Source organism: Crotalus tigris, unplaced genomic scaffold, assembly GCF_016545835.1.
Source record: "Crotalus tigris isolate CLP2741 ecotype Arizona unplaced genomic scaffold, ASM1654583v1 scf7180000024313.351630, whole genome shotgun sequence".
Lineage (NCBI taxonomy): Eukaryota > Metazoa > Chordata > Lepidosauria > Squamata > Viperidae > Crotalus > Crotalus tigris.
This window is the reverse complement of record NW_024100485.1, coordinates 281,474-307,937: the sequence shown is the minus strand read 5'-3', so window position 1 is coordinate 307,937 and position 26,464 is coordinate 281,474. Positions and strand designations below refer to the sequence as shown.

The 26,464-nt window shown below is 44.5% G+C and overlaps 1 protein-coding gene across 6 annotated transcripts in view; it reads right to left on the bottom strand.

Annotated features, from left to right (window-relative positions):
• Window positions 1–651: 651 nt before the first annotated feature.
• The window catches only part of LOC120299793 (proline-rich transmembrane protein 3-like), a 32,426-nt gene continuing 6,613 nt past the window's right edge, over window positions 652–26,464 (bottom strand). The window contains exons 1-6 of one of the 6 annotated variants that reach the window (XM_039324994.1): window positions 18,267–19,247; window positions 17,104–17,181; window positions 15,281–16,564; window positions 11,568–11,711; window positions 2,964–4,893; window positions 652–924 (exon numbers count right to left, since the gene is read on the bottom strand). In XM_039324994.1, the coding sequence (XP_039180928.1) occupies window positions 888–924; window positions 2,964–4,893; window positions 11,568–11,711; window positions 15,281–16,502 (3,333 nt within the window). In that variant the 5' untranslated portion in view covers window positions 16,503–16,564; window positions 17,104–17,181; window positions 18,267–19,247 and the 3' untranslated portion in view covers window positions 652–887. Of the gene's footprint in view, window positions 925–2,347; window positions 4,894–11,567; window positions 11,712–15,280; window positions 16,565–17,103; window positions 17,182–18,266; window positions 19,248–19,784; window positions 19,865–26,464 lie in introns of those variants that run through there. The other 5 variants (XM_039324996.1, XM_039324993.1, XM_039324998.1 and 2 more) reach the window with 5 other exon arrangements.

The following is a 26,464-nucleotide window of genomic DNA, read 5'->3' as shown; positions in this document are numbered from 1 at the left end:
ATATATATATATATATATATATATATATATATATATATATATACACACATATATATATATGTATATATATATATATATATATATATGTATATGTGTATATATATGTGTATATATATATATATATATATATATATATATATATATATATATATACACACACACATACATTGCTTACTGGTGTACACCGCTTAGAGAGGTGCACTTAAAGCGGTATATAAGTCTCATAAATAAATAAATAAATAAGTTACAGAAGACGCTTACGTCAAGGGTCTAACCCAGGGTAGGCAATCTTGACTCGTGGACTTCAACTCCCAGAATTCCTGAGCCACCATGGAAACCTCCCCCTTTCCCCTCAGCATGGCTGGCTCAGGAATTCTGGGAGTTGAAGTCCACGAGTCATAAAAGAGCCAAGGTTGCCTATCCCTGGTATAACCGAGCCACGTCAGCAAATCTAGTGGCCAGTCAGCCCTGGGGTTGAAAATAAAATAGAAGCTGTATTGGGCCAGGTGATTCAACCCAACTTTCAATTAATTGCTACGATTTAACTGCATTAATTTTTCAGCCATTTACCATCACTCTGCACTACCATTAAAGAGATGACGTAAGCCTTCCCTATTTAAAATGGGAATAAAAAGCAGACTTTAAGACATGTGATCCTCCAGCAGAAGTTTTTATTTTATTTTATTTTGGCACAAATAGACCACATATAACATTCAGCAGCCTCCGTTCAATGTCAGAACTGGACAGCTTGAACCATCTTCTCTTCTGTCACTGCAGCAACTGATAAGATAATACCGGGCAAATACAAGTTGTGCTATTAGAAGAAACATTATCTCTACAGCTTCAACTCCAGCGTACAACTCTTGTTCTCCACCAGCCATCACCACTCAGACTCCAGATCGAGGTTTGAATTTCAGGCAAGCTCTGGATTTGGATTCAAAAAATAAATAGTGGGATACAAGTAGTCCTTGACTTACAACCATAACTGAGCTCAACATTTCCATTGCTAAGCAAAATAATTGTTAAGTGAGTTTTGCCCCATTTTAAGACCTTTCTTGTTACAGTTAAGTGTTAAGTGAATCACTGCAGTTGTTAGTCACACGGATATTAAGTAAATCTGGTTTCCCCATTGACAGAAAGTCACAAAACGGGTTCCCATGATCCCGGGACACTGCAACTGTCATGAACACATCCCAGTTGTCAAGCATCTGAATTTTGATCACATGACCATGGGGATGCTGCAACAGTTGTTAAGTGTGGGAAAAAATGGTCCTAAGTTATTTTTTTCATTGCCGGTGTAACTTTGAACATAAGTTGAGGACTACCTGTTAGAATGTGGATTAAAAGGTGCACAGACACTGGACTGCCAAAAGAGGCTCTGAAAACTTCTTTTTTAAGAAAAAGATCAATCCTGTAGCATCTGAAAAACGTATCTAGACATTCAATAGCTGCATCTGTGCAACAGGATGGGGAAAGGTCACACTTATTTTGGGAGCCAAGGAGAAATTATCTACAGTTCACATTTTCTGCCCCAATCATAAGACTTACAGAGGGAGCTTTCCAAACAAAAAGGTGAAGCAGCAGAATTAAACCCCACCCTTTGAACTACAGATGCTCAACCACAGGGGTTTTCAGACTTGGCCCTTTTATGACTTGTGGTCTTCAATTCCCAGAATTCCTCAGCCAGCGTTGCTGGCTGAGGAATTCTAGGGGTTGAAGTCCACAAGTCATAAAAGGGCCAAGTTTGAAAACCCCTGATGTAAAGGAAGATTTTGAAACAAGCCAGCATTTTTCTAAGGCATGCCAGCTGGAGAATTCTGGGAGTTGAAGTCCACGAGTCATAAAAGGGCCAAGTCTGAAGACCCCCTGCTCAACCAGTTTGATGATTCATAAGACAAATAGCATGTTATAGAGCTCCACCTGATTACCTCTTTGATCATTGTCAAATAAGCTCAGGGTTGTTATCATCCCTTCATTGGCACCACAAGACTTGGGTCAAATTCCCTCCCAGCCTTGCTACTGTATTACTATCTTCTCCGATGCAAGGACTTTAACTCCCAGAATTCTCCAGCTAACATGCCAATGCAGGTTAGTAGTCCTCAATTTACGATTGCAAGCGAGCCCAAAATTTCTGTTGTTAAGCAAGACGTTTTGTTACGTGAGTTTTGCCCCATTTTACAACCTTTCTTGCCACAGGTGTTAAGTGAATTACTGTGGTTGTTAAGTTAGTAACACGGTTATTAAGTGAATCCGGCTTCCCCATTGACTTTGCTTGTCAGAAGGTCGCAAAACGGGATCATGTGGCCCCAGATACTGCAACCGTCATAAATATGAACCAGTTGCAAAGCAACTGAGATTTTGTCACATGACTGTGGGGATGTAGCAACGGTGGTGTGAAAAATGGTCATAAGTCACTTTTTTCAGTGCCACTGTTAACTTTGGTCATTAAATGAACTGTTGTTAAGGACTGTACCTGTATCTTAAAAGCTGATGAGGCTGAGAATCGCTGGTTTATGCCATTGTGTCTTAAGGGGGAGGGGGTGTTCAGCATGCAAAGCTCCCCTAGACCCACGCCCATCCCCTGGCTGAATGCTTCCTTGCCCCACCCTGCATCCTCTCTAAGGGCATCTTTCTTGGGCCACAATGCCAGAAACAAACTATGTCTTTCTTCCTTCACCATTCACGCTGCAGTGTTTCCAGGAATCTGACTGTTGCTACAATACAGCTCTTAAAACTGGGAGGGTAGCAAGCGTAAGGTGTGCTTTTACTCATTATTACATGGTGGGCACTACAAGGGAGGCTGGCCCGGCACCCACTCTGGGTCCATTTCACAAACGGTTGGGGCTGCAAAAGCCCCACGGCTTTTAAAAAAGTGGAATTGCTCTGAGCCCCACTCCCCAGCCTCCCAGCAGACTTCTCATTCCCCATGGCAGGCAGGCTTTTAGCCCCACGTTCCAGCTCACAATTCAATGGTATCACTTGAGAGGCTACGGGAATCTACTTGTTTGCTGAGCGCCAAAAAACTCTTCCGGGCCTCACGTTCGGAGTTTGGCGCACTGCCGGACAGCGCCGGAGGGAGATCCTCTGCCTGCTCCTGGAGCGGTTGGCTGGGCAGCTCCTCCGAGGGCAGGCTTTCGGGAGAGGACACCCCATGGCGCCAGGGGTTCCAGCTGATTTTCAGGGATGCCCGGGAGAAGGAGGTACGCGAGAAGCTGCCCAGGGATGTGTCTGTGAGTGGCTCGCTGGCCAGGCCTTGGCTGACAAGATCTCCCACTGAGCTGGTCCGCGCTAAGCTGTACAGGCAATCAGGGTCGCTGCTCCGACGGGGCTGGGCCAGCAGTGGCTGGGCTGCGTGGGACAGTGTGGAGCAGTCGCCACGCAGTGAAGCACAGGAGTCATGGCGCGCCGGGAAGCGCAGGCTGGAGCGTTGGAAGATGGAATCACGCACCAAATGTTCGCGGAAGAGCGCTTCATCAATGCTGCGGCTCAGGTTAATGGGCGAGGGAGGGCGGAACTCCAGCTCAGCCAGCGAGAGAACTGACTCCCGCTCGAAACAGATGCTGGTGTAGGAGCGGCCCATCACTGCTGCCGCAGCCACATTGGGGCACTTGGGACTGTAGCCCGCATGCCTCGGAGAGGGGCTAGCAGCTTGGCCAGCTCCCACTCGCAGGTCGTTGCTGTCTTTGAGAGCCCAGAGTAGCCCACTGGCACGGGAGTTCAGGATCAAGTTATTGTTGAGGTTGTGACTGGGTATCTTCTCCAAGACCCCGCCAGGCCAGTTGTAGCAATTGTTGGGGTACTCTGGCACCTCAGCCTTGCGGTAGGCACAGAAGTAGCTCAGGAGCTTGGCCCAGCAAGAATGCTCGGTGGTGTCGTGGTGCTGGCATAGTGCCTGCCAAGCCAGTGAGACCAGGATAAAGGAGAGTGCCAGTTCGCCAATCCGGAACCAGAACTGCACAAACCACCAGCCCCAAGTGAAAATGTCCGGCTGCCCCAATGCCCCTGAGAGCCACAGTACCCCACAAAATTGCAAGACGCAGCATGGCAGTATCAACCCACTGCTTGCCAAAAACACCCAGGCTTCCCGCCATATGCCTGGCTCCAGGGTGCCCTCCATCCCCCGGCTGTGCCGCAGCAGCCAGTACACAAACACAGTGGCTGGCAGGAGGCAGAGACCGGCAGTGCAGGAAAGAGTGTGGAGTCCCACAGACACGGCTGAGTGCATTGGAGGGGATAACAAGTCAGCCCCCAAGAGCACGATGCTCTGTAGAGAGGTCAGTGCAGCCCAAAAGGACAAGCTCTGCCACCTGGGGGGCAAGACCTGCAGCCGGGCCTGATGAACCAGACGGAGCAGAAGCACAGTGAAGGTGCTCAGCAGCAGAGGGAAGGGTGCAGTGTACAACAGTCGCATAGCATGGGCAGGCAGCCGGCCCAGGGAGCCATAGGGGTCAGCCAGGAAGAATGTGGCCCGCAGTACGCCAAACATCAGGAGCAGGGCACTGGCAGCCAGGACATAGGGGAGCTGCGACCCGTGCAAAGAAAGGGATACCCCCAGGCAAGCCAAGCTCAACAGGCTTAGCAGCAGAAAGAGCACCCCAGTGCCGTAGACATGCAGCGCCCAAACAAAACTCAGCCTCTGCTCAAGTTCCCCCCAGCGCAGCCGAGTCTTGTTGGGCAGGAGCTGGTGGCAGGTGCTTCCAAGACGGGGGCAAGGTGGACTGGAAGCAAGGGGCATGGCAGGCAGGCTTGGATCCGGCTTAGGCAACTGAGGAAACTGCACAACTCTTTGCGTGGTGACTTGGATTAATCCACGGCGAGGGGTAGCTGGAACACGAGCAGATGTAGTGGAGACCACAGTGCTACTTTGCCCAGAAGGGTGCTTCCAAGCTGCATCTGAAAATAAGAAAGAGGCACATGCATGATCAAGACTTAGGAAGCACCAGGCTTGCAGTACCACACAATTTTCTGATTCCTTGTCATTCTGGCCTCTGCCCACAATAACAAAACAGACAGTAGCATGCGTGGCTGTCATGCCTCCATCAGAGCCTGAATCTGTGGAGGAAAATGAACTAGAACGGGACCCTATGGAGGTTGAGGGAGAGGTGTCTGTGGTTTCAGAGGAATGTGGGGAAGAGCAGGCCAAGGCACGCCAGGGCCCTTCAGGATTGAGACAGGATGAACAGGAGAGACAGAGTTCAGGCGATGAGCAAGGGCCACCCCCACCTGATCCTAGAGCACGGAGAGTGGAAAGAAGGAGGGAACAACGCAGGCATGCTCAACTACTCAGGAGGAGAGCGTCCCGCCCCTCTCCACAAGGCACACCTGGAGACTGAGATTTAAGGAGACGCTGTGGGGAGAGGCATTTGTCAGGAACAAATGCTGATTCCTTGGAGTTTTGTGTGTGTTGTTGCTGATATCTTGTTTTGTGGCTTTTGCTTGGAAACCCAGAAACTCTGATCTTTGGACTGGCTGACAACATTGCTTAGATCAGGGCTTTTCAACCAGGGGTACGGGTACCATCTGTGGTACATTGGCACCTGGCAGGTGGTTGTGAGCATCCTAGAAAAGTGGTAGTGGGGGAGGAGAATGAGCTGAACCGGTGGCAGCACCGCACAAGTGTGAGCGACAGATGGCTGGAGCTGCAGGGTTGTCAGGGCTCAGCGGAAGCGCAGGATCAGCGCCAGGCTCCAGCTGGAGCTCGGCGCTGATCCTGGTGCTTCTGCTGAGCCCAGAAGAAGTGCTGATCAGCTGGAATGTTGCAGCATCTCCAGGGTCTTGTGGTTTACATTCAGATGCTTGGCAACTGATTCATATTTATGACGGTCACAGTGTCCCAGGGTCATGTGAAGTGATCAAAACCTGCTGCAACCACCCAGCAGCTGGGGGGAGGGATAAAAACCAAACACCCCCCCACCCCACTCCCACTGCCAATCCTCAACAGAAATGCTCACAACAATGAAAACCTTGGACAGGAGGAAGAGCGCCGCCGCCGGGCGGGCAGGCAGGTGTCTTGCTCGGCTGTGACTTGGGGGGCACTTTTTTCAGTGCTATTGTAACTTTGAATAGTCACTAAGCAAACTGGGAAGTTGAATATATTTCCCACATACTGGAGCGGTTTCGGAGGTCTGTATTTTTCTTGCTCCTCCCTTATTGTTTCTTTCAAAGAAAAATACATTAAAAATACATGGTTGAAGAATTTGATGTGATGTAGAATTTAGTAAAGTTTGTAAGATTTTTTTTTTAAAGTGTAGATTTGGAGCTAAATTGAAAATGTCCCTGTTCTGCTCATTGATCTGCCTTCAAGGACTAGCAGAACTATTTACAAATATTAAAAACAGGGCCTTGCAGGAGTGATCTCTCTAAAGATATGTGGGAATAACTTGAGGAGACAGGCGGAAGAATCACAGCCTAGATCAGGGGTCTCCAAACTTGCTGGCTGAGGAATTCTGGGAGTTGAAGTCCCCAAATCTTAAAGTTCATATTCATAAATATGAATCAATTGGAAACCCCTGGCCTAGATCAGGAGTAAGCAACCTTGGCTCTTTTATGACTCGTGGACTTCAATCCCCAGAATGGAGTTGAAGTCTACGAGTCATAAAAGAGCCAAGGTTGCCTACTCCTCGCTGAGGTAATGGTCAGATAAACTAAACCTGAGTCTGAAGGAGGGATGGGATGGAGAAAGTGCCTCACAAGGCTTCCTCCATAGTTTTCGGGAGAGTATAAAAATAAGGGAGTGGAAAGATAATTTCAGATTGCAGATGATTCTGTTACAGATAATCCTTGGTTAATACTATTTGTTCAGTGACCATTAAAAAACTACAATGGTGCTGAACAAGATTTACAACTGTTCCTTGTATATGCAGCCGTTGCAGTGTTCCCATGGTCACGTGATTGGGATTGAGGCACCTGGCTGACAATTACATCACGGTCATGAGATTATAATAATAAAGTTGGAAGGGACCTTGGAGGTCATCTAGTCCAACCCCCTACTCAGGCAGGAAACCCTATACCATTTCAGACAAATGGCTGTCCAATCTCTACTTAAAAACTTCCAGTGTTAGAGCATTCACTGCTTCTGGAGGCAGGTTGTTCCACTGATTAATTGTTCTAACTGTCAGGAAATTTCTCCTTAGTTCTAGGTTGCTTCTCTCTTCAGTTAGTTTCCATCCGTTGCTTCTTGTTCTGCTTTCAGGTGCTTTGGAGAATAGCTTGACTCCCTCTTCTTTGAGGCAGCCTCTGAGATATTGGAACGCTGCTATCATGTCCCCCCCCGTCCTTTTCTTCTTTAAACTAGACATACCCAATTCCAGCAACTCTTCCTTATATGTTTTAGCCTCCAGTCCCCTAATCATCTTTGTTGCTTTTCTCTATACTCTTTCTAGAGTCTCAACATTTTTTTTATATCATGGTGACCAAAACTGGATGCAGTATTCCAAGTGTGGCCTTACCAAGGCATGTAAAGTGGTATTAAGACTTCACATGATCTTGATTCTATCCCTCTGTTAATGTAGCCTAGCAGTGTATTGGTTTTTTTGGCAGGTGCAGCACATTGCTAGCTCAGAATTACCCTTTGCAACTTTCATGTAGAGCTTTTGACAAGCAGAACCAATGGGGAAGCTGCTAGGAAGTCACATATGGTGACTGTGGAACATCATGCTTAATGACCATCTGGGATCTATTTAATAACCTCGACTGGAACTGCCAAGTTGGTGTGGTCATGTGACACCTTGCTTTATAACTGTGTCACTTGGTGACAGAATTGCTAGTCCCAATTGCCATCATTAACTAAAGACCTGTAGTGTAACTTAACAATAAAGGTAATGTTCATGGCAGATGCTTCTTGAATAGTCTTCCTCAAAGAGCTGACATCCCCTTGAACATATCCCCTCAGAATTTTCTTTGGCAATTTTTTAAGCAGGCATGGCTTATAGGCAGATTGGCTGGGTTCATATGAGTATCTACTGCAAAGTAAGTCTCTGCTTAGAATTCCTGGACAATAAATATTTGTTTTAAACCATTTTCGTGGAGTTTATGCTATCTGGATCAGAACTATAATGCATCTCAGTTCACGTTGCCAGAATATGGTTTTAAACAAATATTTATTCTGGCAGAGACTTACTTTGCAGTACATACATCCGATAATATTCATATCTGTCCATTCTCATAGGTAAAAAGGAATAATTCCCCATCTCAGCTAGGCATGGTTACAGATACCAATCGATCCGTGCATGATGCTTGATTAAACAAAAGCTTTTACAACCCTGGCACGTAGCCTGGACATCCTGTAATTAACTTTGACTAGATAAGATATAGGACTGACTAACAACTAAACTACATTTCCCAGAGGTCATCTCTTAAGGAGACAGCGTGGCACCCAACGTGAGGCATGAACCCACGTTGCTCAAAGCTTTTGATATGTTGAGCAACACAGAAGCCATACTAAATAAATGAATGAACACTTTTGAATTTCATGGCGTAATATAGGTAGAATATACATACATTAATATGACCAGACTTGCAAGCTTGTGTCTACCAGGCATATCTGACTTCAGTTCTCAGGCTGGCTGGCAACTGAAACCAAAGCACATTTGGAAGGCACTAAGAAGCTTAAGACTGTTCTAGATTTTGCTGGTGGTGTAAAAATGGGAAGGTTCAAATGACACATACAATATGGTTGGTTCATCAAGGGGTAACTTTTTGGAATAGTAGTTCCAAATAGTTTTAATGCATATAAGTAGATTTGTGAGGAAATCTTTAAATGCTAAAGATGTTAATGTGATGTTGAATAATATACTAAACCTTTGGAATCTGTTTATCAGAAATTATGGCTGTATCAAGCATGGGTAAAAGAGGTAAAAGAATTATACTGAGAAACTGGAAAAGTCATATTATTCCAGATGTTAAGGAAATGTGTGACTTATCTGTTATGGAAAAAACAGTATTTTCTACTAATCAAAAATGGAATGTATACTACTATAGCAGAGATTTTTGAAATGTTTTATAATCATATTTTTATTGTTTGTTTTATAGCATTGTATGGTATTAATAGTAAACCAGTGACTACTGATATGTTGAATATATAAAGTCATTTTTTTTCTTTTCTTTAGCCAGTTTGGATTTGAAAAAAAAATCTTTTCTTTCCTGTAGGCTTTCCCCCCCTCCCATTTTCACACAGTTTCATTGTTGTTAGTTGTTTTTAGTGCTTTTAGGTGTTTTCTCAATTTTCTTGTGATTTCTATTTTGAAACCTAAATACATATTTAAAAAGCTTGTTCTAAACTTACCTTGCCCCTTTCATTATTAATTCTGCTCTATAGTTACTGCCCTCTTTTGAAATATGGTTATTCTATCTCATCTGTTCTGTACTGAGGCTTTCTCAGCTCAAACCACGAGAAAAGGTATCCTCCAACCCTTTATTATTGTTCAGAGAGAAAAATAATAAAAATAAAAGCCGTCTAAGAAAATAAGATGGTAATCATACTCCCAGTTGTATAATAACTTGGTTTGAATAATCGGATTCACAACTTAGTTGTGAATAATTGGACCTGAATCAGCAATGGAGAAACTGGTCCATTGCAAGGATCCTCCCATACAAGGCACGAAAACAGTGTCTCATCAGATGCCAGAGGAGCTGCTGAATCAGCTTTGTAGTGTCTACGAGGCAGAGTTTGAATACATAATGGTTATGGAGAGGAGCTGCAGCTGTGGATGCAAGCATAGGATTTTCTCCTAGCTCTTTATAGTAAAAGTATTTATTTATTTACATTATTTATTAAATGAATTTATATAAACCACCTAGGGGACTCTAGGCAGCTTACAACATTAAAATCCACAACATAAAAACGCTATGCCTCTACCCCACCCCATCCCACCCGCGTAGCATGGCAGCAGCAGCAGCGACACATTTATTTATTAAACAATAAGTGATCTCCTATCGGATACCCTTTCAAACAGAGATATCAGGGATCAACACTGATTTCATATACCACCCAAATCATATGAATTTGATTTATCGCAGAATCAATGTGGTACTTAAGGCAAATTCTAAACTCCACTCTGATTCCTCTCCAGTTTTAGCTTCATGAGGTGACCAGAAACAGCCCAGAAGCGAGGGTTGCTTTGGGAGCCCTGTCTGGAATCGAGCCCCGCCAGGAACAATGTACCAGATGCTCTGCATACAAAGTCATTACAAAACAAATGCTAGATTACTGAATTCCATCAGCAGCGGGGTATGAACTCAACCATCCACTTAGAAATCAGAGCATCTCTGAGGGGAAATGGAAGCGTTCATCTGAGGCCTAAAGCCATTCTGATGCACAGCGCAGTATCTCTCCAACTCAAAACCTCTCCTCCTGTTTTGCAGAGGCAGAATAACTCATGCAGCGTTCATCAGCGTCAACATCAAAATATCAGCCAATTCAGCTTTTCCCCACCACAGCAAGCTTAACCATTGCTTTGGAACTCTGCTCCAGCAATAATGGGATTCAGCTCCATCAATAGCATTCCCACTCTATTATTAAAATAGATTATTTATAGGCCATTGACAGGGTAAATGGCACCTTTCAGCATACTGAAAGCCATGAACTTGCTCTTAGTTTCTAATCCAAAATTTAAGAGTGGCAGAAGACCTAGGGTGCAATGTCTCAAGAGCAAGAAGAAAAAGGAAGAAATAATTCAGAGTAAATCTAGAGCAGTGGTTCTCAACTTTTTTAATGCCGTGACCCCAACCAGTCGTAATTCGAGGACTACTCAACCGGTCGTAAGTCGAGGACTACTCAACTGGTGCAGCACCATTTGCAGAATGGGACTTTTGGCGGGCCCAGCAGGGCAGAGACAGCCTGCACAATTCCTATTGGCTTTTGAAAGCCAATAGAATTAGACTCTATTCAAGAGAGTCTATTCTAATGGCTTTCAAAAGCCAATAGAATAAAAGGGAGTAGCACAGCTAAGGAAAAGGGGAAAAAAATGGCGGACTGCGTTGTTTGGCGACCCCCGTGAAATGGTCGTTCGACCCCAAATGGGGTCCCGACCCACAGGTTGAGAACCACTGATCTAGAGTTTGGTACGGTTTTTGTCTCTTCTGAGAAAAAATAGACTCAGTTTCCTAATCTGGAATTTGTACTTAATGTTGATTAAGTAAGACCAGTTCTTACTATCTTTGCCTCTTCTAGATATTTTCAAATCAGTTGATATAACCAAGATGCCTTTCTTCCTCTCATCCAGCAGGCTTCTTAAGTATATTAGGTTAAGAAATAGTGACTGACTCCAGAGAGAGTTACAACTGACTGCAGAATTCTCAAGTCCTACTCTGGTATTTAACCATGGCACTCCCGCATCTTAAAATAAACTATACTTGTCAACAGAGGTTCCATCTGTGTGTTCAGCTGGTTTCTAATTCCATGGAATTGAGTGTGAACAAGAGGATCCTTCACACACACACACACGTGCACACATACTCTTACATACACTGTGTATGCACTTGGCCATTGTGGGGAACAAGATGCTGACCTAGACAATTTTGGTCTGATCTGCCAAGGTTCTCTCCACGTTAAAAAAAATCTCACTTACCTGAATGCTTGGTTCCAGCATTATCCTGAAATTTTGAGGGGCTCTGTCCTGGAGTTGAGGAGCCAAAATATGTGAGAGAGACTTTAGGGTTCACGGCTCCCCTGACTCGTTGGGGCTCTGCAATATCTCGCATTTCTCCAGTTCCTGAAAAGAAAGGAAAAGGCCTGAGTGAAATCAAACATTTGATGGTCTCTAAGGTTGGCCTACAACAGGGGTAGTCAACCTTGGCTCTCGTGGACTTCAGCTCCCAGAATTCCTGAGCCAGCATGGCTCAGCTTGGAAACCTCTCCCTTTCCCCTCAGCATGGCTGGCTCAGGAATTCTGGGAGTTGGTCCACGAGTCATAAAAGAGCCAAGGTTGACTAACCCTGGCCTACAATGTTGTCCTGGTTGGGGTAGAACAGCAAAAGTTGCCAAAGGGAAAAAATTCCTCTAAGTTAGCCTGACATTCATGATAGACAGCTTGCTGGTATCTTTCCCATCATTCCTGGTTTTAAATAATTAAATAGTTGGATGCCTTGTCCTTACACCTCAAATCTGAGACTTGGGGCCACCCAACGATAAAGCTAGTCCTTTGGCCTCTCCATCTGGTTCTGCCCCTAGGGAGACCTCTCCACTTTGACCTCCTTCTTCTGTCCTAGTTCCTCTCAGAAGTTCTGTTCTCAAGGAAGGTTATTCCAAACAGAGGAAGGGGATGAAGGAGATTCTTCTAGCAGCTCTTTGAAATATCACATCAAAGGCAGGAGTTGTGGGGTTTTTTTTAAGCCTAATGCAAACCATCTTTATCCTACTTGGGTTTTTCAAGATCAACTAGCTGCTTTGTAATAATAAATACAACACATGATCAGCTTAATGATCACAATTAAACTATCTTATGCAGGTTTAGAGATCACCTCCCCCTCCAGGAAATCCATCATCAGCTCCAAAAGAACCCCACCCTGAAATATTCCTACCAGCTCTTCCTATTATTCCCAACTGCCCGCCCATCCCATGTTTCTTTCATCGCAATCAAATATGTTGGCATTCTAATGAAAGGAGTCACTTACTCATATGCCAACCTGCCAGCTGAATACATATTGTATCCAGGGTCAAGTTGAATGCAGCTTCATCGTACACCCTCCTCCCTTCCAGACACATTCAATATTCACAACCACACCAGTTGCTCCTCTTCTTCTCATACTAAACCAAGTAACAAAGAATGACACTTGAAATCGATGTGATCTTCAACAACAACAAAAAGGGGTCTATGACAATTCGCCGCGGCCAACCCGCTACGGGACAAGGGTTACACTAATATCAAAGAAATGGTGAAACAGAATCCTTAAAGAAAGGATGCCGAAGAAAGGACAGAATGAAATGTGAATAGCAAAAATTAAAATATTTTTATGTATTTTAAATAATTAAATAGAATTGTCCCGCAGCGAATTGTCCTGTGTTGAGTTGGTTGTGGCAAGTTGTCCCATTCCGAAAAAAAGCAGGTCTTGTTTGGATGTTAACCAACCAGCTGAGCCTTCCTCACTTCTCTGAGCTCCATTTTCTTTTCCAAATTTCATTTCTGGCTGCTGCTGAACATATTCAGCCTTTCTTCTGGCCTACCGTAAGGGTTCCTTGGTTAACCGTCCTTCTTATGAAAAACTGGTGGCTGAGTGTGGAAAGCTAGCTGGCATTTCCCTCTTGCTTTCAGGCTCTCCATTTGGCTGTGTTGTTATTGGGAGGTTGTTGCTTATGATCATAAGAAGGATGATCATCTTTTAGGAAGTAGCCAAACACAACCAAGGAGTAAAGGGAGGAGGAGGAGGAGGAGGAGGAAGAGGAAGAGGAGGAGGAGGAGGAGGAGGAGGAGGAGGAGGAGGAGGAGGAGGAGGAGGAGGATTCAAACAAATAGTGAAGTGGATGATATTCAGTACTCTGGACTAACAAGGTCCAGAATGTTTATTTTATAAAAATAACAGATCCTTCATATCTCTAGCTTTCTGCAACTAATAAAGAAGCTTATAGATTAAATATTGTTGGAATATGGCCAAAAGAATAGATAAAGCTTGTAAAAGGGCCCTATAGTAAGAGGAATAAGATATATAAGTATTATAATAATTTTAGACTATATGAAATGTTAAAACATTGAGAGGGTCTATTGAAATGAAAACTTTGGATATTTAAAGGTAATGAATTTTGAGAAAACTATGACTGATAAGAGTGGTTTGAATACTGAGGGGAAACTAAGCTTGTAAGACTCTTGAAAACAGGACATATAATGATTTATCGATGACTTTTATAAATACAATGGAAATAAACTGATTAAAAAAATGTTATATGTTGATATTATTACATGCATAAGTACTAAAAAATGTTTATATTCAACTTGGTTTGTACTGAAAATATTAAGAATTATATTTGTTTAATGTAGACAAAAGGAGAATACTACAGGAAGAAGAGAGGATCAAGAAATATATTACTAACATATTGATTGAAGACATTATCATTGTTTTAACTCAGTCAACACACTGTTCACAAAGCACTAAAGATTGTTATTGGAAAAAATTAATAAAATATATTTCTTTAAAAAAAGAAGCTTAATACAGAGGCATTTACCTTGTAGGTAAGGATGACTCTGGTAGCATCTTTTCTGACAGAAACAAATTTAATTAAAAATGCATAAGCTTTGGTGAGCTCAGCTCAGCTCAGCTCAGCTTCTGCTTTTTAATACAATTTGTTAGTCAGGACAGGTGCATCCAGGCTCCTGACAGCATCTTCTAAGTTAGTTAATCCTTTCTCTGCCAGTTTTGATTGCTATAATCTGGTTGCTGGAATGCTACTCTTGAAAGGGAAAGATACATTTATATTACAGATAGTCCTGGATTTACAAACCACAATTGGGACCAGAATTTCCACTGCTAAGCAAGACAGTTGTTAAGTGACTTGTGCCCAATGTTATGATCTTTTTCCCCCTCCCCCCCCCCGTGGTTGTTAAGCAAACCACTGCAGTTGTTACATGAATCACAGAGTGGTTAAGCCAAGGGTCTTCAAACTTGGCCCTTTTATGACTTGTGGATTTCAACTCTCAGAATTCCTCAGCCAGCGTGCCTGGCTGAGGAATTCTGGGAGTTGAAGTCCACAAGTCATAAAAGAACCAAGTCTGAAGACCCCTGAGTTAAGCAAATCCAGCTTCCTCCATTGATTTTACTTGTCAGAGGTTAGTTGGGGGTTAGTTGCAAATGGCAATCACATGACACCCCCCCCCCCAGGATGCTGCAACCATGGTAACTTACATGCCTACTGCAAAGTGCCTGAATTCTGGTCATGCAACTGTGAGGATACTGCGATACTTATGTGAAGATCGGCCACAAGTCTCTTTTTTCATTGCCATTGTAACTTTGAAGAGTTGCCAAAAGAATGGTTGTAAGCTGGGGAACTATCTGTGTCATGATTCTCCCCTTTCATTTAATATGTGCCCTCCAAGAGCCCGGTCCTTGATCCTTAACCAGGTTTTCTCCTGAACTCCCAACCTTTTCTTGCTTCCCTGTCATCGGGCCAGATCCTGGCTCCCCAGGGCACTTGGTGTCTCTCTTCTCCTAGCATTCTTGCCACCTCTTGCCCTCTCCTGTCCAGTTCTCCTCCTATTCCCAGGACAGGAGACAGGTGTGAAAGTCTGGGTGAGAACGTTCAACAGCAGAAGATCCCTTTAAGTACGGAAAACAATGGCAAATCTAAACCTACCTGGGGTAGCAGAGCTGCCGTGGAAGGTGGTGGTTTCCATTCCAGCCGTGTCCCAAAGTCCTGGCTGCTGTGTGGTATCAATGATCAGATTCCAATGGGTGCTCCTTTGATGAAGGTTGGGTTCTTGGGGTGTCACCTCTGACAATGAAGGGGTGAAAGGGACAGGGAAGTGGTCATCCGAAACAGGTGAATGGAAGTCTGCTGGGCTTTGCCTTTGCTCCTTCCCAATCAGTGGGGTGACTATTCCTTCCTTAGAGGTGGAAGTCACTGGTGGTCTATCCCTGTCTTGCCCAGGGAGATTCTGAGTATCTCCAACTGCCTGAACCACAGGCCTAAGGGGAGGCGCAGAACGTTCCTCCTGGCCAAGGAGGCCACTATGCACCTGTCTACTCTTGTATGAAGCCAAATGTTTTACCGTGGTTAGATTCCGGCCCAGCAGTTCCTGCTCTGGCACTCTGTTTTCCAGCCATCCTCTTGAAGCACCAGCCTTAGAATCAGCATCTTCAACCACCTCCCATTTGACATGAGATCTGCTAACAGGGAAGGTTGCCAAGGGAATGGTGGACACGGTGGGCCTGGAGCTTAAGGTAGTGGCTGGGAGGCCTTGTTTGAACCCTGTTTGGTGGAGGCTGGGCAAAGATCCCTCCTGGGAGACAAGTAATTCTGAGGCTTGTGGCCTGGGCGAAGTGGAAAGAGGGGGCATCACAGAGGTGGACATGTTTCTCTTTGACATGCCAGAAGAAGGAAGAGGGCGCTTTTTCTTCCTCTGCTTTGAACTTGATTCCCAAATTATACCACCAGTATCCTCAACCTCTCCCTGAACCCCCCAAAAGCCTTCGGTTGGCAGAACAAGACTCTCCTCAGTCAAGTGGGGAGCTAAACTTCCACCAGAAGAACCAGCTGGTGTCCCCTTTGCAAGGAGTTTGAACCTCCTCTTGGGTTTTGCAGCTCTAGGGGGGCCCACTGGCCTGGCACTTTGCCTGTTCTCATTCCTCAGTTCCCCGTCTCCACTAGAGAACTCACGGGCAGAGGAATCTGAGTGGGGAATGACTGGCAGTGCCCTTCGAGGGGGCCCTTTGGAGGAGACCTCCAACAGAGGTGACTCTGGGACAAAATTCAGAGACAAGTGCCAGGTAGAGTTCTCTGGACTTGGGAGGTACAAAGCCAGGAGTAAAGCAGGTAAGAGCAGGCTCCAGACCAGGAACAACCCCACGGCAGCCATCCTTGGTGAGAGACAGCAGGTCACTCAATATCCAGCCTGGTCACCGCTGCTCATGCTTCATCCTGTGGATAGGAACATTTGTGATTGTGGGAATGAAGGGGTAAGAAGACGATCTGAAGCCAAGAAATGGAGCAACACGAGGCAAGGGAAACAGGTTCAGTGACAAAGATTACAACAGCCAGTTTGCAGAGAAGGATAGAGAAAAGGGGGAAGCCGAATGCAATGGGAGGGAGGGAGGGAGGAAAGAAGGAAGGAAGGAAATAAGGAAGGAAGGAAGGAAGGAAGGAAGGAAGGAAGGAAGGAAGGAAGGAAGGAAGGCAGGCAGGCAGGCAGGCAGGCAGGCAGGCAGGCAGGCAGGAAGGAAGGAAGGAAGGAAGGAAGGAAGGAAGGAAGGAAGGAAGGAAGGAAGGAAGCTGCAAGCAAGGATGATGTATGATAGTCCATGGCTGCACTCATACTGAGGCACATGGATGTAAATATGAATAGGCAGTCATGTGCATATACCATTCCTCCTCACATACATGGCTGAGAATCCCCTTCTTAGTGCCAAGCACTGGTGGGGGCTCATGCACGGAAGTGGCCGATCTCAACAACTCCTAACCTGAGGCTTTTGACAGAGCAACTGCAGCAAGACCTTGAGCCCCTAGGGAACAATGTGAAAATTCTTGGTGGCATCATCCTGAGCAGGAAGAAAAATCAAGGTTCACAGTTTTCAGAGTCTCTCTTTGCTCTGTCCTGGCCTCAAAAAATGCCTCCTTCTCACTGCCCTTTGTACCACAGTTACATAAGGAACTGCCTCATCCATGTTAGCCAGTTAACCTTTCACTCCAGTGGATGAGAGCTCACAGAAGCCTCAGAGGTCTTTTCCTTCCCTGCTATTCTATTTAACTTTAACTGCTAAAGAACTGAATCTGCAAGGAAGACTGCAAACCTTAAGATGTATTCCGGAGAAGTCAGACTATTCTACAGAGCAACCAAACATCTCATTTCCCAACAATCTCCCGCTGCATATCTGGCCCCTAAGCCTTGTGGGGCCTCAGCTCTCCATCCCACTCACAAGTTGACCTTGAATGTCAGTATCCCATCCCAATCCAGCTTGAGGACGGGGATGCTCAGACCAAGCTAGCCGAGCCCTGCAGCCCTGATTGGTGCCTAAAATCCTGCAAGGCTTAACCCCTTGCAACTAAGAGCTGCATGATTTGCGATTCTTGCCTGCCGAGCTTGGGAAAAGTTATTTTTCTTTCTCAGAGGCAATCACTGTTTCTGAATGGATTTAAATTAGCACAACCCCATCCTTACGTAAGGAGGTCAGCAGGATCCAAATCAGGATTAAAATCTCACTTTTAACTTGAGCCCAACTTCCCATCCACGGAATTAAGAACCTGCATAATGGACTGTTTCTTAACCCACGTTCCACAAATGTATACTTAATATAATTTGTAAGCAGTCTGACTTCCATGGATTCCAGCTGGTTTACAATTGAAATCTGTAAAATGGGCATAATAAAGGCTAATCTCGCAACTTGTTGAGAATGTTGCCCTGATAAAAATAAGATTCATCATAATTTGGGGGGGGATCAATTCCCCCTTCTCCTAGTCATATCTTGTCACTTTTTTTTTTTTTTTTTTTTTTTGCAAAACAGCCCTTTCCCCCTCCCCAAGCTTCACACAACCTAATCCTGCAAGGGACAAGCTTGGGTAGCCGATTCAAAGGGTAACCTCTTTCCTCCCTGCCCCGAAGGCATCTTCCCGTCCTTGAACCCACCTGCGATCTTCTCGCAGACCTCGGTCTCCTATCTGGGCCAGCCCGAGGCTGATCTTCCCGAGAAGGAAACGAAAAACGCAGCCGGCGAAGTGTCGCAGGAGTCAAACCCGCTTCTTAAGCTTCTGCCCGGCTTCAGTGGCGGCGGCGGCGGGCGACGATGAGCGATCAGTGGCTCAGATACCGCCGGGGGGTGCGAAAGGGGGGGGGACCTCCTCGGCGCACCCAAACTTAGCCAGAGCCGGGGCGTCTCTGCCTCCGAGGCGGGCAACGGGCAGGGCGAGCCAGGCGTTCTAGCCGGGGACCAGACTCATTCATTAAGCAGGGCACGTCGCGTCTGTCAAGAGCCCGGGGCCCGCGGGGGAGTGCCCGCCCTCGCCTGGGGAGGCTTCCAGGCGGTGTAGAACCGCTGCGGCCGCCTCGGCCGGGGCTCCTCCTGGCGCTGCGCCTGCCCCGCCACAGGCCTCGGTCACCCTGCGCAACGGCGCGTCTTTGAGCGCCAGTCCTTCCGCGGCGGGGCCTCCTGCTCAACAAGCTGCGTGGAGGCGATCGCCAAGCCCAGAGACAGCTGAGAGGTGGGGGGCGGCAGCCGGTCCAGCCCGGCACCGTCCGGTCCCACTGCCGGCACCGGCACCTCTCCGTCCACCGACGCCCCGTTGGGATCAGGCCATCGCGCGGTGGGACGGGGCAAGGAGAAGAGCACCTTTCCGTGCCGGATTCACACCCGAGACCAAAAAAGGCGCCAAGGAGGGCCCGCTCGGCGGCGCTTCAGAAGGCCCGAGTGGGCTCTGCCGCTTCGTCTCCGCGATCGCGTGCGAAGCCAAGCTGGGGATGGAGGCAGCTGGCAGGGCTCGGCTTACGGGGCTCGCGGAGGATTAGCCACCCACTCGCGGGAGGGCGGAGCGGGACACCGCAGTGTCCACGTGGCTCCGTGCTGTGGCTAATCCTCGCTGCACCTGCAGCTTTGATCGCGGGAAAGAAACGGCGGGTTAAGTTTTCGAGGGAGAGTTACTTGCCTTTCCCCCCCCCCCTTCTTTTCCCCAGGAAATCTGAAGCTACTTTGCGCACATCAAAAGCCTTGAGTTTTTGCGGCTGAACTCTTCAAAATCGCTGACCCGAAGGAAACCGGCTGAAAGCACCAATCAAATGGAAGCGGGGAGGGCAGAGATTCATTCACCCCCCACCCACCTTTATTCAGGGATGCGTGCATCACATGCTAATTATTTATTTAGCGTATGATGAACACATGACAGGGGAGCAATAGTCGTCCATGGCGTTCTTTAAGCTGCTCCCAGGGCGATCCTAAATGGGTGACAGTGATCAGATGCAGCCTCGCGGCCATGACAAACAAAAATGCATAAGATCGAACAGGGATTCCTATAAAGGTGCTTAACCCACCACTCCATGCCTTCTGGATATGTTACTCCATCTGACAAGAACTATACTAGTACTCAGTGCTTTTTTTTTGTAAAAACAAAAGGTGCCAGAACTCACATACATCATACAACCCGCCTTGCCTACCTTACAAGGTTCCATCCAAAAAAGGTGCTGGAACTCCATTCTGGGCGTTCTATGACAAAAAAAGCCCTGCTAGTACTATACTACAAGTATGATACTAGGGAAGGATTAAACGGAGGAGGAGGAGGAGGAGGAGGAGGAGGAGGAGGAGGAGGAGGAGGAGGAGGAGTGACAATGTAGTTCATCTCCCAATAGAATCAATGCAAAGTGATTCTGTGCAGCCAGGTTATCTGAGGGACTGCTTCTTCCCTCTTACATCTACCTGTCCCATCAGGGTGGCGGGATAGGCAGGCATGCTAAGGGTTGCATCTGCCGTCCGAGAGGATCTAGGAAGCCAGACTTTTCTGCCTTGGCACCCACTTCTGCCACATCATCCCTCCCCAGGTGATGTTAGCCCCAACCATTATGGCCTTCCATAAAGGTATCAAAACGTTTTTGGGGTTATTTTTTTTTTTCCAGCAAGCCTGGGAATCCCCTGGTAATGAGACTTCACACTCGTTATATTGTATGTAATGACTTCCCTCTCATGTTTTATCTGTGATTATTTTTAAGGGGTTCATAAAATGTTTTCATTCCTAGTTTTATTTTAAGCCATCCAGAGGAACTTCTGGTGAGATGGAAGTTGTCAAATAAATACACAAATAAAGCAGATGTAGGGAAGGGGATTGTGGAAGGTGCTTGCTAAATGAAAAGAATTATATTACATGGGTTGGTGTAGAGTTGCACTAATAGAAAGTACAAAAAAGATGCTTGATGGGATGATGAAGTAAGCTGTGGAGGGGGAAAATGCAAATAAGAAAATTATTACTGGAAAAATGAAGAGGATAGAATGATAATGTGTATACTGATGCTTACATGCATAAAAATATATTGTTGTGAATATACTCCAAAACAGCAAGGACCCATTAAAAGAGTTAGAGAAAATGCCCAACAATTTTGATGGATATATTGAAGATTGGAACTGAAGCAATGTTACAAAAGTTAGTGTAAAAGAGGGGAAAAACAATGACAAGGAAACAAATGGTCTGGCAATGTTGAAAAATGGTACAGATGCAGATAGTTTAACTGGAAAAATGTTAAAATATGGATATCATTTGCTTGTGGAGGACTGGGTGAATTGTTTAATAGGTATGAAGATTGAATTAGTGCCTGATGTTTGGAAGGTGTTCTGTTTCATTATGCAAAGAAGGAATAAAGAAGGCTGATGTAAAAACTATAAAAAAGATGGTGAGACTGGAGGTTAAAACATATATACTGGGTATAATGAAAAGAAGGACAAGGGGTGACATGACAGCATGTTCCAATAACTGAAGGGCTGCCACAAATAAGATGGGAGTCAAACTATTCTCCAAAACACCTGAAGGCAGGACAAGAAGCAATGGATGGAAACTAATCAAGGAGAAAACTAAGGAGAAATTTCCTGACAGAACAATTAATCAGTGGAACCACTTGCCTTCAGAAGCTAAGGGTGCACCATCATTGGAGGCTTTTAAAAGAAGAGATTGGACAGCCATTTGTCTGAAATGGTATACAATTTCCTGCCTGAATAGGGGGCTAGATTAGAAGACCTCCAAGGTCCCTTCCAACTCTTTTATACTGATATTCTGTTACAGAGTGGGGGATAGCTTGTAAAACATGTCTGAGAGCATGTTTGCCAGATATTCTACTACTGCTGTGCCTTAACATAAATGTGCATGTCACACCAGCCCTTTTGAGCTTTCCATGCTTGCCATAAATTGCTCTGTTCATTTAATGGCTGTTACTTTTCACTTTCTAAAATCCCCGTGTTGTTTGGCCGAGATGATGCAAAGAGATGCTGGCGGTCACTGCAGAGATTAGATGCCTGAGGAAATCCTCCATTAGAAAATGGGACTGCCAGGCAATGGTGGTTTGTCAGAGCAACTAACAATCATCTCTTTTTTTACCTACTAGAACTTGATCACTCCTTATTGTTTTCAGTAGCTGCCATCTTGTTTTGCATTTCTATTCTGTTTCTACACCCTTTTTACTGGTTTGGTTGCTATGAAAGAGATTTATTTTGGATTATAAGAAAACCCTGGAATCTATCACACAGGAATGGTATAAGCCAGGTGTAGGCAACCTTGGCTCTTTTATGACTTGTGGACTTCAACTCCCAGGATTCCTGAGCCAGCTATGCTGAGCTATGCTGGCTCAGGAATTCTGGGAGTTGAAGTCCACAAGTCATAAAAGAGCCAAGGTTGCCTACCCCTGCACTGTAAGCTGAACTGCCTATTAAATGAGATGGAAATAATGCATGTTTCTGATGAGAAAAGTGGATAGAATGACATGCAATTTAATCTTCACATTAAAATTGTCTAGGCTGCTTCATAAAAATATGGTAACAAGAGCTATAAAGAATCATCCACTTATTACCTTGGGATGTATTTGCAAAGGGAGGGAAAAAGAAAGTAGAACGGTGTCTTGATGGCTCATATTTCTCAAAACTCAAAGTTTGAGCTTTGGGCCCTAAGAACGCTAGTTTGAATCACTCACACCTAAGATTGAAATCCCAAAGCTTTTCGTTAAAAAGGGAAGAAAGGCTACTAGATTGAATAAGAACCCCAGAGGCCCTCTAGTGGTCAGTTTCAAGAGCAACCTAGGCCTCCCTCTCTGAGTTTCTGCAGCTTTGAGATGTGTGGACTTCAACTCCCAGAATTCCTTTTCTTTCTCACGCATTCACAATTATTAGTTTTTTTGTTTCTGTTGTAATATTTGTATTTGCTAAAAACAATCTTCAATGAAATTATATTTTTTCTGTATTTTGTATACATATACTGTATGCAAGGAATAGGTATGTTGCAAAATACCAACTTGCTTTCAACTCTAAGAATGGCTGGATGGGAATTCTGGGAATTGAAGCCTACACATCTTTAAATGGCCAAGGCTGAAAAACACTGGTTTTCTATCTTCCCCCCAACATCTAGCTATGTAGGGCAGATAGTCTTGGGCAGTGTTTCTCAACCTTGACAATTTTAAGGCATGTGGACTTCAACTCCCAGAATTCCACAGCCAGCATTGCTGGCTGTGGAATTCTGGGAGTTAAAGTCCACATGCCTTAAAATTGTCAAGGTTGAGAACCCCTGGCTAGGGCACAGGTCTCTAAGCTTGGCAGCTTTAAGACTTGTGGACTTCAACTTTCAGAATTCCCAAGCCAGCATGGGGAATTCTTGGAGTTGAAGTCCACAAGTCCCTGGTCTAAGGCTAGAAGAAGATGGGGGGTGGGATACAAGCTTCTTACCATTCATTCCAGACTCTAGAGACCCTAGAAAGAGTACAGAGAAGAGCAACAAAGATGGTTAGGGGACTGGAGCCTAAAACATATAAGGAACGGTTGCTGGAATTGGGTATGCCTAGTTTAGCAAAGAGAAGGACGAGGGGGAACATGATAGCAGTGTTCCAATATCTCAGGGGCTGCCACAAAGAAGAGGGAGTCAAGCTATTCTCCAAAGTGCCTGAAGGCAGGACAAGAAGCAAGGGATGGAAACTAATCAAAGAGAGAAGCAACCTAGAACTAAGGAGAAACTTCCTGACAGCTAGAACAATTAACCAGTGGAACAACCTGACTCCAGAAGCTGTGAATGCTCCAGCACTGGATGTTTTTAAGAAGAGACTGCACAGCCATTTGTCTGAAATGGTATAGGGTTTCCTGCCTGAGCAGGGGGTTGGACTAGATGACCCCCAAGGTCCCTTCCAACATCATCATCATCATCATCATCATCATTATTATTACATTCATTCATTCATTCTATTTGTATAGCTATCCATCTCAGCCAAGTGGCTTACAATTTTTAAGCATCACAAATATTTTGGCAGGAAGATTTGCCCTCTTAATCCTTGGTCCAAACTTTGTTGTGGTCCAAACTTTATTTTCCAAATTTTCAAGCTTTCAAAATTAAGCCCTTAAATCTTTTTAAGTGCCTTTTCTAAGTGGGTGGGTGGCCCTGTCTCCATTCCTCAGCTAGAGGTTGCAGGCCAAAGTGTCAATCTGTTTGGGATCTCAGAATTTGGAGGGGAAGATGGATAGTTGATCCCCTACAGACCCAGAGAATTTCAGAGCTCATTTGCCAAAAAAATCCCTCCATTTGTTTGCTTATGCATGTATTTGTTCCAGGTCTATTCATTTCCCCTCTTTCCTGCAGGCTGCCTCTCCCGTCCCGCCTTTTATTCCTGTGTCACTGATTAAAACGGCAGCCGTTAAATATAGCTCATTCGAAGCCACCGAAGCCACCGAATACTTGATCTGCAGAGACTGGAGGGGGGAGGGAAGCCACTGCCAACAGAAATCCTGGTCTGGCCTCGCAGTGAATGGGTCAAATAGAATCAACATACTGTCATAGCAATAGCTTGATAGCAAGGTGTGATCAGAAAATGAATATGGCAGCTGCCATGGTGCAATAAAAATTCCACGTTTTTTTATGTGCAACACTTCTTTTTTTTTTTAGCACATCCTGCAGACACCTCTATGTGGTTGCCAAGAGAGTGCTGGATCCTGGTTTTGATCCAGGAAGGGCTAAGCTTCATAAAGCACCTTCGTTCAGGGTAAATATCTGACCACACAATTTCAGCAGTTACTAGTGGCTTTGATTACATAGAGTTTGACTCATGCCAGACCCTCTTGCATTATCATCATCATCATCTTTAGCATTAATTTGCATACCACTTGGTTCCCAACAACTCTGCTGGCAGTGATCTTGTGTTGGGGTAATCTCACCTAACATGAAGAGGTCGTCTCTATTGACAAGAAAGAGGAAAAGAATAAAATGACAAGATTTATTCAAGGGAGGGCATGAAAAATAGAAGCTGCTGGTCCAGTTCACTCTTATTTCACTGCTATTACACATGGCCACGGGGGTGTTGGAATTTGGCACCCACCCACCCTCTTAGAGAAGGAAATATTTTGGGGGATATTTAAAAAGGTAGAATATTATATTTCTCCAAAGGAATAATAGAAAAATCTTAGGCAGAAATCAGCCCCCAGTCTCCTTCCGCAAACAGAGGCCAACTTTTAGAAATGCAGATTTGGGGTCACCTATTCATAAGCAAAATGCCATCAGCCCCAGCCCCCAGAGAAGATTTGAGCCGATGGGATTATAAAAACAAAGACTCCCAAGGACAGGAACATGACCTTTAGGACATAATCGGATTAACCCATCACCTTTAGAATACCAAAAAGGCACACTCAAGCTCAGGTCAAAGTACATTGCACAGGAACAGGAAGAACTTTAAATACAAAGCCACAGAAACAGGAAGAACCTCAAATACAAAGCCCAAAGAAGATATAAAAGCCCACCTATCCCAATTCCGTTTTGTCAGCCACTCCAGAAACATGCTGTGTGACTAAAGTTTCTGGCAACTAAATAAACAAGAACCTTCTTTCCAAACAGCCTCTATTTTATTTATTCCCAGCTTGGACTGAACCTGATAATTTTTTTTTTCAACAGGGATGTTCTCCCTAAATCAGAGTCTCCACCTTTTAGTCTGAAGATCACATTTGGAATTTAGGAACTTGTTGAGGAATTCTTAAATTGGATTTTGAGGAACACAAAATGACTGTCTTGTGGGTTGCAGCATTTGTAAAAAATACATTTACTTGACAGGATGCTTTGTCCTTCCAAACAAAGTTCTGAACCACTGTCAGTTCTTATATGTATTAAGTTTTAATCACATTCACTGAAGGTGTCTCTTTCTCCTTGGCAAAAGAATTTATAAGTACAAGTTTAAGAACTTAGAAAAAATATTTTGAGGAGTAAACAGCAAAAGGAGTATTGATTTTGGAAAATTAAAATGGACTAAGGCTCCACATGGATTTGAAATAAAACTTTGAAACTAATTAAAATAATCTTTCTCATGGGAAATTGCTGTTATTGGGTTCCTTCGGGGGGGGGAATATGATACGATGGGACCCTGAAGTTTGGACACTAGAGGGAATTAGGAGAAACTAAAGATTACAATTAAAGATTACAATTAAAGGAGGAGAACATGTTAACATAGAATGGAGTGAATTACTTTAGCATTGGACATTTTGAAGAATTTTTGTGAACAATGGACTCAGAAGATAATTTTAAGCATGTCTGTTATCATAGATGATCTGCAAATGATGTTACAAAAAAGGAACAAGGTCTACTGGTTAAGACTGAAATTGATTTGAATGCAGATTTAAAAATAACAAGCTGCAAGAATAATACAGAAAAAGATGATACACTGGATATTCAAATTAAACCGGTTGACATTTTAATAGTTAAAAAGGACATTAAAAAAAGACATAAACCAGAAGTGTAATTTGGATAATTTTTATACTGGATATACAAAATAGATTTGTTAAAGGTTTTGAATGATTTTCTGAGAAGGGAGAAGGAAAACATGAGAAGAAACCAAGTTTTAGGACATTATTTGAAGGGGTTAAAAATTAAGATGGTTGAAAGTACAGACAAGGAATATAAGCTTGATTTATTTGATCAAGGTTAAAATAAACATGTAGTTAATTCTTCTAGCCTTTAATTGACTTTTGCTGATCAGGGATGAATGATAAAGTTTTAAGATTTTATTTATAATTAAAAGATGAGAAAGGGGAAGAAGAGATTATTTGTTAAATTCTAAGATATGATAAGTTACTAAACTTGTTTGCATTTTTGATGGAGGGAGAAGCCATTTATATCTGTCTT